Source organism: Carlito syrichta, unplaced genomic scaffold (assembly GCF_000164805.1).
Source record: "Carlito syrichta isolate Samal-C Ts95f unplaced genomic scaffold, Tarsius_syrichta-2.0.1 Scaffold315965, whole genome shotgun sequence".
In the NCBI taxonomy this organism is placed as follows: Eukaryota; Metazoa; Chordata; class Mammalia; order Primates; family Tarsiidae; genus Carlito; species Carlito syrichta.
Window position 1 is genome coordinate 60002 of NW_007260061.1, and position 10761 is coordinate 70762.

At 52.1% G+C, this 10761-nt stretch overlaps 1 protein-coding gene across 2 annotated transcripts in view; it reads right to left on the reverse strand.

Annotated features, from left to right (window-relative positions):
- LIMK1 (LIM domain kinase 1) overlaps nucleotides 1-10761 on the reverse strand; it is a 26367-nt gene that overhangs the window by 9749 nt on the left and 5857 nt on the right. For both annotated transcript variants that reach the window (XM_021706732.1, XM_021706733.1), the window contains exons 2-6: nucleotides 8977-9115; nucleotides 8572-8681; nucleotides 7170-7376; nucleotides 1500-1605; nucleotides 1225-1391 (exon numbers count right to left, since the gene is read on the reverse strand). In XM_021706732.1, coding sequence (XP_021562407.1) covers nucleotides 1225-1391; nucleotides 1500-1605; nucleotides 7170-7376; nucleotides 8572-8681; nucleotides 8977-9115 — 729 coding nt within the window. The remainder of the gene's footprint in view (nucleotides 1-1224; nucleotides 1392-1499; nucleotides 1606-7169; nucleotides 7377-8571; nucleotides 8682-8976; nucleotides 9116-10761) is intronic.

The following is a 10761-nucleotide window of genomic DNA, read 5'->3' on the forward strand; positions in this document are numbered from 1 at the left end:
CCCTGCCCCTCCTCATCCCTGCCTGCAAGCCCCACCGGGTCCACCCACAATCACCTTGTCCAGGGCGAGGGGCGCACAGCTCAGCCCTCCTGGGGCAGACTTAAGATGCCCGCCCCGCCTCCCATCCCATCCTGGCTCTGGTGCCAGTTCCCCACCTCCTCCCCATCCCCTGCTTCTGCTCCGTCTTCCTGTTTGAGGGCCACTGTAGTGCGAGAACCCTCGGTGGGCATGCCTGTCCTTGGCCTCCTCTGCCGAGTGACTCTGGGTCAGACGCTCTGTCTCTCAGCACGTGGGCCCAGGCTTTGTGGGGCAGAGGCAGACATACAGAACCCAGCCCACGTAGCCAAACCCACAGGGTGGCCTGAGCGCCAAACGCAGGCAAGGGGAAAACACACCTTCCATGTCACCATCCCTCTTAGAGTGACGGCTGTCACCCCAAAAAAGTCCCTCAAAAGTCTTCACCAGGAGTAAGCGGAGGGGGACCAGGGTGCTTCTGAGTTTTTTCCCCATGTCCCCTCTTCCTTCCTGTTCGGAAGTGGATACAGGCCCCTTGATGCTACCTGGGCTGCCACGATGGCTGGCTAGTTGTCTTATTGTCTGAGTACTCCGACTCCACATCCCTTCTGCACAGGGCATCAGTGTGGTCTTTTAAATTTTTTTTTCTTCTTTTTCTTTTTAAGAGACAGGGTTTCACTCTGTTGCCTAGGCTAGAGAGCAGTGATGCAATCACAGCTCAATGTAACCTCAAACTTCTGGGCTCAAGCAATCCTCCTGAGTAGCCAGGACTATGGCTGGCTGTTTTAATTTTTTTTTTTCTTTTTGTAGAGACAGGGTTTATCTATGTTGTCTAGGCTAGTCTTGAACTCCTGGCCTCAAGTGATCCTCCCGCCTCAGTATCCCAAAGTGCTGGGGTTATGGGCATGAGCTGTACTCAGCCTCAGAATGATCTTTATAAAATACATCTCTTTGCTATAGCCAATGCTCTCCTGACCTAATTGCTGACTGCTACCTGACGCAGCGTTCTAGAATTTCTAGAACGTTCCAGCGTACCCAGAAGCATTCTAGAATTCCCCCGCCAGGGGAGCTACCTCCCCTAGTTTCCTACTCCTCACCACCCTGCTCTTTCACATCCTTGCTGGGCTACTGTTTTGTAGGTGTGCCCCCCACCCAAGTCCCACAGTCAGTGAAAGGACCCAGCTTAAACCAAGGAGCGGGCTGACTTACAAGACAGGTTTCTGCCGGGCAGAGCCGCCTGCCTCCCCACTGGGAGTGGGGGCCGGGGAGACCAGAGGGCTAGTCTCCGGCCCCAGCCCGTGGCCCAGGATATCGTGGGGGTCGTGCTCAAGGGTCAGCTGGAGCAGGCGGCTGGTTTCCTGGATCAGCAGATCAATCTGGAGAGAGCAAGTGTGTGAACAGGGGCGACCGCCATGGTGGCTATGAGGGGAGGGGTCAGGTCTGAGGGCACCACCTTCAATGCTGCCCCTGGACGTGGACCATACCTCGTCCAGGGGCACATTCCGGATGGGCGTGCCATTGATCTCCAGGATCCGATCTCCGACATGGATGGAATTCTTCACATCTGGGCTCATGCAGCCTGGGTCCACTCTGTGGGTAGAGCAGTGGTCAGGTCGGTGCCGGCCTGTCCCCCGGAGGCCCAACAGGAAACCAGAGCCAAGGGAAACAGATGGAGGGTGAGGAGGCCGAGGAGTCTGCCTTGTGACCGGGAGGCAACAATGATCCGGAACACACAGTTCTGATTTGGTGGGATGAATTCTGTAACCGATGACTAGCATCCGCCACAGGTGTGAACTGAAGAAAGGCAGCAGACCTATAGGTGCTGGCTACCCCACACTAGAGGCTCAGCTGACCGTCTGCACCACGGGGGCAGATCTGCCCCAGACGGGCATGCCCAAAAGGTCTAGCAATGCTGTCTTCCTACTCGACTCCCAAACCTGCCCTCCAAGAGGAGGCCAAGCTCCCATTCCTCCTGACCTGGCAAGGAGGGCTACCGGCCTGCCTCGAGTCACAGTTGCAGGGTGAAGACTGCAAAGACACGATGGGTTGCCATGAGCTAACTCACAAAAAGGCCAACTTGCCAGATTTGCTTGTTTCTTTGAACTCTTTGGTGTTAGTGACCCAGTTTTCATTTTGTCTTGTAAAAGATTTTTAGGAAATGTTCACCTTGTCTCTGCCCTAGCTCCCTGGGATAGAGAAGGGGTGAGGGTAAGGCAGAGAGGGGCCTTTAAGAAAAACAGATCCGCCAGGCTCGGTGGCTCAGCCTGTCATCCCGCGCCTTTGGGCGGCTGAGGTGAGTGGATTGCCTGAGCCCGCGGGTTCGAGACCCGCCTGGGCAGCGAGACCTCATCTCCACAATAAATCAAAAAATCAGCCGGGCGTGGTAGCGCACGCCTGTAATTCCGGCTACTCGGAAGGCTGAGGCGGAAGGATCGCCGGAGCCCGGCAGGTCAAGGCTGTGGTGGCCGGGAGCGGCCACTGCACTCCAGTCTGGGTGACAGAGTGAGACTCCAACTCAAAAAAACAAAACAACAGCAACAACAAACAAACAGATCCATAAACGTTCTTCATTATCAAGACTATGTTCTCATACAGGGGAGAAGCTCTTCCTTATGCAGAAGGCCAACTAAGAAATGCAGCAAAAAAGAACAGCAAAAAATTACCATTTTGTAGCCATCACAGCAAGAACTGCTACAGAAAATCATTAGTGGGTGCTAAAGCCACTTGGCGAAAGGCTTTTGGGAATAGGATATTTACAGAGTCAAATCTCACAAATGGTTTATCGATTACAAAGGGAAAAAAAATCCTTTACAGTAGAGAAAACTAACCAAGTAATCAAAGCTAGTATCCCCAGTAAAGGGCACACTGACATCATATGTCTCCCGGCAAGATGCACTTGGAAGGACACGGCACCACTTAGGCGGCGTCAGCCCAGACACGCGGAACCTAGATCTCATGAAGAGGACAGGCACCTCTGCCAAACCCAGATGGAGAGACATTTTACTTAACGACTGGCCCGAACACTTCAAAACGTCAAGCTCATGAAGGGCAAGGGCGGAGGAGCTGTTACAGATGAAGAGAGACTGAAGAGACAGGACGATGAAACGCAGTGTGTGATCACGGAGTGGATCCTGGGTTAGGGGAAACTGCTATAAAGGATGGTATTGAGACAACTGGCAAAATCTGAATATGAACTGTGTGTTAGATATTGGTATCAGCTGGTACAGTGGCTTACGCCTATAATCCCAGCACCTAGGGAGGCTGAGGCAGAGGATTACCTGAGCCCAGGAGTTCGAGGCCAGCCTGGGCCACGTAGCAAGACCTCATATCTACAATAAATAAAAAATGAGCCAGACGTAGTGGTACATGCTTGTAGTCCCAGCTGCTTGGAAGGCTGAGGCAGAAGGATCGCCTGAGCCCAGCAGGTTGAGGTTGCGGTGGCCGTGAGTATGCTACGGCACTCCATCCTGGGAGACGGAGCAAGACTCCGACTCAGAAATGAAAAAAGTATCGACGTTAAATTTCCTAAATGAGATCACTGTACTATAAGACACAACGGACGATTCTGTGAGAGAATGCCCTTGTTGTCAGAAGAATGTCTAAAGTGCTTGGGGGAATGTCAAGGATGTCTACAACTTACTCTCAAATGATCAGCAAATAAAACGATATGAATATATGAGAGGCAACCCCCCCAAGCCGGAATTTATTTATAAAAAATTGTGCATTTACTCTTACATGTTTAAACTTCAGTTACCTTCTAAGTACTTTCCGTTTGATGCAATACACCTATTGAGACGCTTTTTCCACTGCTCAAAACCGTTTCTGTCCTCGTCAGTTTTGATGCCATTTAGTGCTTCTGTCATTTTTTGTTTCACCTATTCCACACTGTCAAAACATTTCCCTTTGAGGACTTTTTTCTTCTGAGGAAACAAAAACAGTTGCTCGGGGGGGGAGATGGGGTGAAGAGGGAGACAGAGGCAAGGGGGGTCATGCCGTTTCTGGCCAAAAACTACTAAACACTCAGTGCGGTGTGGCCAGGTGTGCTCATAAGTCACCCATCATGAAATGGGCAAATATGCTGAAAGAATATATAAAAAAAAAAAATCACTAAAGCTGAACACTGCTAGCTGGTACACTCATGCTGATGGGTTCCTAGAACACTTACGTAGCAGGGGAAGCCTGCACTCTACGGGGCCTGCCCTCCAAAAGATAATTCTGGATTTTGGGGTCCCGCCTCGTATATGTGGATGTACAGATAGAAGCAAGTCACTATACTCATGTATGTACCTATATCCATATACACATGAATAGAGGGAAACACACATAAAGCTCCCAAATGTGGCCAAAAGTTAAAAACTGGTGAACATAAGTGAAGGGTAATAGGCATGCAACGTATTTATTATTTTAGCAAATATTTGTAAGCTTAAAAGATTTCAAGATCAAAAGTTGAAAAAGCAAAGAACATATTTTCACTGACACAGGCCTCGCATGGATCTGGCCTTGAAGATATGCTCCTTAAACCCTCTCTGCGTCCCCTCCCTCAGTCTCCTGCTAAGGTAGCAGGGGCTGGGGCCCGGATAAATTAAACTTTCCTCAGAATGCTACTATAAACAGAATGAAAAGTGGTCAACCAAAACTAGTTGAAAACAAACAAATCTTTGGCAAGTTGGGCTGCTTCCAAGAAGGGCGTGGCTCTTGGCAGAAATTACTGGGATGTTCCAGATGTGGCTGAAAGGAATGCTTATCTAGTGAGGCAGACAGGGAGGAGTCGTCACTGACTCTCTTCCTTTCTAAACCTGTCTGGTTTTCAGGGACCAGCTAGGACTTCCGCCTTGGGGGCACCTCCCTTGGACGTCTGGTAAGAGCCCTCAGTCTGGGAATGTCCTCATTTCTCACTAGCCTGTCTGTTCTTATATACATAAGGCAGTTGCTGGCCTGGCTGATACCAAGGGGGGTGGAGGCACAGTCAAGCCCCATATCATCTTCCTCCTCCAGTGCCACCTTCCCATCTCATCAAGGCTTACACAGTGCCTGCTACCTGCCAGGTGTGCAAGAAGTATTCCTGGCATCTGGCTTCCATGCTGGCGGGGGGGGAAACACTGAATGCTAACTCTCAAGGTGTCAATGGAGGCTCAGGAGACATCTGAGAAGGCTCCAAGGTGTCCCATTCCCGCATCGTCCAGACAGATCCCAAGGCCCAGAGAGAAGGGAGCTGTTCAAAGTCACCCAGCGAGCTAGCAGCTGGGTGGGCTCCCTAACCTTCACCCCTTCTTGCAGTCCAGACCTTTTCGGCATGCTTGAGAACCATCTGGAGAATCTCCGCTGTCTGCCTTAACATGTCTTTATCTTACCCTCATTCTTGAGGGATATTTTCCTAAAGCAGAACATTCTAGGTTGATGGTGACTTTTGGTCAGTGCATCAAAAACAGCAATTCACTGATTTCTGGTTTTCATTGTTTCTGTTGAGAAATCCACTGTCCATCTAATTGTCCCTTCTTTGAAGATAATCTGTCATTTTTCTATGGCTACTTTTAAGGCATTTTCCTCTGCCTTTGGTATAGTACGGTTTCACTAGAGGTGTCTACGGGTGAATTTCTTTTACCATCTGGGATTTACCAGGCTTAAGTCTGTGGATCAGTGAGTGTCTTTTATCAATTCTGGGCAATTCTCAGCCGTTATATCTTCAAATATTGCCTCTCTCCATTCTCTTTCTCTTCTCCTTCTGGAGTTCCAAATGGATGATTATTAGATCTTCTTAATCTGTCCTCTAAGCAGCTAATCTCTCTTTCACAGTTTTCATTTTTTTGTCTATTTCTCTCCTCAGTTCTTCTAAATCCTACTCTATTATTAAACCTTTTTTCACGAGGCTTTCATTTTAATAATGACATATTTCACTTCTAGGGGCTCTATTTGGTTCTTATCCACATTTATTTGCTCTTCACTCATATGAAAATATTTCTTATTTATTAAAACATATTGAGCATAATTGCTGTACATTGTTTCCGACAATTCCAGTATCAGAAGATTTTGTTGACCTAGTTCTGTTTCCTGTTGTTTCTGCTGGCTCTCACTCATGGTGTCTTGCTTCCTTATATGTTCAGTGATTTTTGACCCAATTGTTTATCCTCCTTAGAATACTTACTAAGTAAACTCAATTTAGACCGGAGAAGACCCCCAGAAAAGACCTGCATCTAATTCTTTCAGTGCCTAGGAGCACTACTGTTGGGGATTACTTTAATATTTTTTGAATTGGAGTCTCACTCTGTGGCTCAGGCTGGAGTGCAGCGGCACACTCATGGCCAAACAGCCTTGACCTGCCAGGCTCAGGTAAATCCTTCTGCCTTAGTCTTCCAAGTAGCTAGAACTACAGGCACATGCCACTAATCATATCCGGTTAATATTTTAAGTTTACTGTAGAGATGAGGTTTTGCCAAGTTGCCCAGGCTGGTCTCTAACCCCTGGGCTCAGGCAATCCTCTCGCCTCTGCCTCCCAAAGTGCTGGCATGACAGGCACGGGCCACCGTGCCTGGCTGGGAACCACTTTAAAGTAAACTTTTTCAATTCTGCCTTGAGGATTTTTGAAGCACCCAGGTATAAGAATTTGGTCTGGAAACCTGAGTTTGCAAATTCTCTGGGGTAATTCCCTTCTCCCCATCTTCCACTCAGGTTCAAAGCAGACAGTTTACTTGTAGTTCTGGGAGTAGGTAGGCTTATGGAAGGTGTGGTTTATTTCTCATTCACCCTCACCCTGAGAGTCTTTTGGGGTCCCAGCTTTCTGGGGCAGGGGGAAGGCAGTTCTCTTGGACTAGCTTCTTTGGTTCCAGCCATGAAAAGACTTGAAAACTGAAGCAATTCAGCTTTGCCTGTAAGCTTAACATTCTGCCGACAGCCGTGGGCTCCTCCTCCTCTAGTTTCTGACCTGGTTACTCCTCTTTCTTGTCAGGTCAAACATGGGCTAGATAAAATGTTGTCATATTCTACCTGGCATTTGTAATGGTTTCCAGAGGACTGACTAGACCGGTATGCTAGGTGGTCAGAATTGGGCTCCATCTGAACCCACTCACCATCCCCAGGGCCCTCGGTTCCGGAGCCTACCACCCACCACATCAATGGCCAGTCATACCAGCTGCAGTCTTGCCAGGCCGACCACTCACCCTTGGACGCGGACGGTGTGGGAGTGCTCAGTGCCGCAGCCCGGCGGGCCGTGAGGTGGATCGATGGAGACGGAGAGGCCACGCTTGCCATGAGATGAGGCTGGGATGGATACTAGGGTGACGGTGTGGGGCAGATGGGAGCCAGGGGAGTCAGGCAGGATCTGCTCGATGACGGGGGTCACCACAGTCTGGTAGTAGCAGTGGCCACTGCAAAAGCCGCCAGCAGCGGGGACCCAAAGAGTGGGAAGAAAAGAGTGTCAAGACAGCTACCAGTATCAGCATCCCTGCAGCCCCCAGCCCCCAGCTCTTTTCCCCTCCCCCTTCTTTCACACCTCCCACAGGAGGATGACGGACTTAGCTGAGTGACGGGCCTGAGGGCAGGACCTGACCATGCCCAGCCAGCCCTTGTCCCTCTGAGTCATTCTGGGTTTGTGTATTCTCTGTGATACGGTGAGAGGGCCAAGACAAGGCCTGGGGATAAATCCGGTTCAAGAGGAAGTCATTAAAAGCCCATTTGGGATCAATCCATGCTGTCTTCTAATCCAGCTTTATCAGTGTTTTAAAAGAACGTGTCTGGTCTTTGTCCTGGTTCCTGGGAGAGAGGCTTTACATGCTTGAAACCTGCATTACTATGAGTCACTTGGACTACACCAGAGTCTGGGGTAATGAGATGACTCAGGTGGGGGGGCGGTCGGCACAACGACCAACCATCTGACTAGATGGTTGGGGCTTTTAGCCAGCCCAACCTCCAAGGAGGGGACAGGAGACTGATTTTAATCATGTGGCCAATGATTTCATCAATCATGACTACATAATGAAACCCCAATAAAAACCCTGGATGCCGAAGCTCAGTGAAGCTTCCTGGTTGGTGAACACACTGATATGCCAGGGGAGGGAGGGAAGGCATCTCTTCGCTTGGTTGGTCCTGAGCTGTATCCCTTATACTAAAACTGTAATCCTAAGCATAGGCTTTCCTGAGTTTTGTGAGTCCTTTAGCAAATTATCAAACTTGACAGGGTCTTGGGAATCCCTGAATCTGTAGCCAGTCGGTCAGAAGCGGGAATGGCCTGGGGTCCCCTGACCTGGCAGGCAGTGGCTGAAGTGGGGGCAGTCTTGCTATGGGCTGTGTCTTTAACTGCGGGGTCTACACCGACTCTGGTGGTTAGTGCCAGCACTGCACTGCAGGCACACCTCAGTAAGAAAGCTGACATCTGAGGCTCTCTGTTTGACTCCTGTGTCTTTTCTCAATCATTTGGGATGTAAAGGGAAGGGAGGTATGAATGTTTGCCCCTCAAACCTCACCACACAGAGGGGGCAAGGGCCCTGGGGTGGGAGAGCCAGTGCCCTTGCAGACTGTGATATGGGTGGGCCCCCTGGTTCAGAGAAGGCTCAAGGCACTCACCAGTACAGCTTGGAGTGCTCCACCAGCGTGTAGGTGTCCCCGTCACCAATGAAGGTCCCACAGGTGAGGCAGATGAAGCACTCGGGGTGGTACTTCAGCTCCCCAGCCACCTGGAGGGGGCAGTGGGGGACCACCCAGCTCAGCAGCCCCTTTGGGCCCGCAGCTCCTCCCTCGGGCTCCTCTCCGAGGGGCAGCCCCAAATGAACTGCAGGGACCTGGCGGGCTCCAAGTGGGGGCTGAGGGATATGAACGAACAGGCTCAGAAAACATGGGAGAAAACGAGAGGCGGCGAAAAGGAGACCAAGAGAAATGGCAGGAGAGAGACCTGGAGCATGTTTGGGAAGATACACGCACGCGCGCGCGCACATATACCCGGAGAGGGTGTGTGAGGGGAGGGGTGCTCACCATGACCAGCCCCTTGGTGATGTGCTCCGAGCACCCGTGGCAGGACTCGCCGTAGCGGGCCCAGTAGTCCTTCTTGCAGAAGAGCTGCCCATCCTTCTCATAGTACTGGTGAGAAAGGGAGGCGCTGCACTCACAACACCTGGAGGAGAGGGGGCGGGGCTGAGGACGGCCCACCCTCCCTCCCACATGGTGGCCTCCTCCGAGGCTCCAGGTGCCCCTTGAGAATTAGAAAAAGAGCCGGGCTCGGTGGCTCAGCCTGTCATCCTGCGCATTAGAAAAGGCTTTGGGAGGCTGAGGTGAGTGAATTGTCTGAGCCCGCGGGTTTGAGACCCGCCTGGGCAACTTGGCGAGACCTCATCTCTACAATAAATCAAAAAAATGAGCCGGGCGTGGTAATGCGTGCCTGTAGTTCCAGCTACTTAGAAAGCTGAGGCGGAAAGATCGCCGGAGCCCAGCAGGTCGAGGCTGCGGTGGCCGGGAGCGGCCACTGCACTCCAGTCTGGGTGACAGAGTGAGACTCCAACTCAAAAAAAAAAAAAAGAATTAGAAAAAGGTGTGCCCTGGGCAGAAGTGGCCTGAGCTGGGCACGAGGTTTGGCGAGTGGCATGAGGCATGGATTCAGCCGCCTTGGCCATCCACAGCAGTTCTGCGCCCAAAGGGTCTGGCCCACCTGCTAGCCCCCTGGGGAAGGGCACTTCTCATTTGAGGCCCTGTTCCTTGTCATGCAAGGAAGATGGTCATCAGCTAGGTGGAGGGAAGAACGGAACCTGTGAGCCCAGAGTTCAGGTGGTGGGGATGGACAGACAGCGGGCCACAGTTCTGGTCCAGTGGCTTCCTCCTCTTCCCAGTTTCCCTGAGCGGCGCGCGGCAGCTCAGGCTTGCCGGCCCTGTGCAAACCTGCGGAGTGCTAGTGTCTCTATATTTTCCTAGACTGACTTACGGGGCAGCCATCATTTCAGATGGGCAGGTGGGCTTCAGAGGGTCTAAACTGCCAGGGTCCCACAGGTGTCTTGTTGCACTAAGACACAAGGAAGCAAACGGCAACACAGACCAGCCAGGATTGCAGTCAGGACAAAGGAGCTCCTGGTTCTCAGACCCCCACAGCCTTACAGGTGCCACCAGCCACAAGAAGGGGCTCAGGGCACAGCTCAGCATACCCCTCTTCCCAAACCAGAGCGTTCATCTCCCCACCTTCCCTCAGAAAAGCAGAAAGCGGCAGAATGCAAAGATGTGCAGGTTGTCGAGGTCACGCCGGGAATTCCCAGGGAGGCCTGGCTGGTGGAGGGTCTCCAGGTGCCACAGCACAGGTCAGGAGTTCAATCTACATGGCCGGCTTCTTCCCACCCAAGCCTTCTGGTGAGGTGGAGACCCGCACTCCTGCGGGGCCAGGATGTGCAAACACAAAAATGCGGGTCCCCCACCGGGTCCTGGTGCAGAGGGGCATGCCTGAGCCAGAGGAAAGCCCCGTGCCAAAAAAGGCTGAGGGGTTGCGGGGGGCGCCCTGTTTGGGGGCTCTGGGCCGCACAGGGACGGGTGGGGTCCAGGATCTGCAGGGCCACCATCCAGGAGAGGCCGGCAGGAGAGATGGGACCTGGGTGAGCCAGCCCCTCCCCCCACAGCGCCGAGGGACCCTCCACCCGCGCAGGGCCTCGCTCGCGGACCACCTGCTGACTGACCGAACTAGGGAATGGGGGCGAGGAGGAGGGGAGGCCGGCCGCCAGGAAGCCGGCAGGACACTGTCCCTTTAAGAGGATCCGACCAGTTCCCCTTTGTCCGGGCCGGGGG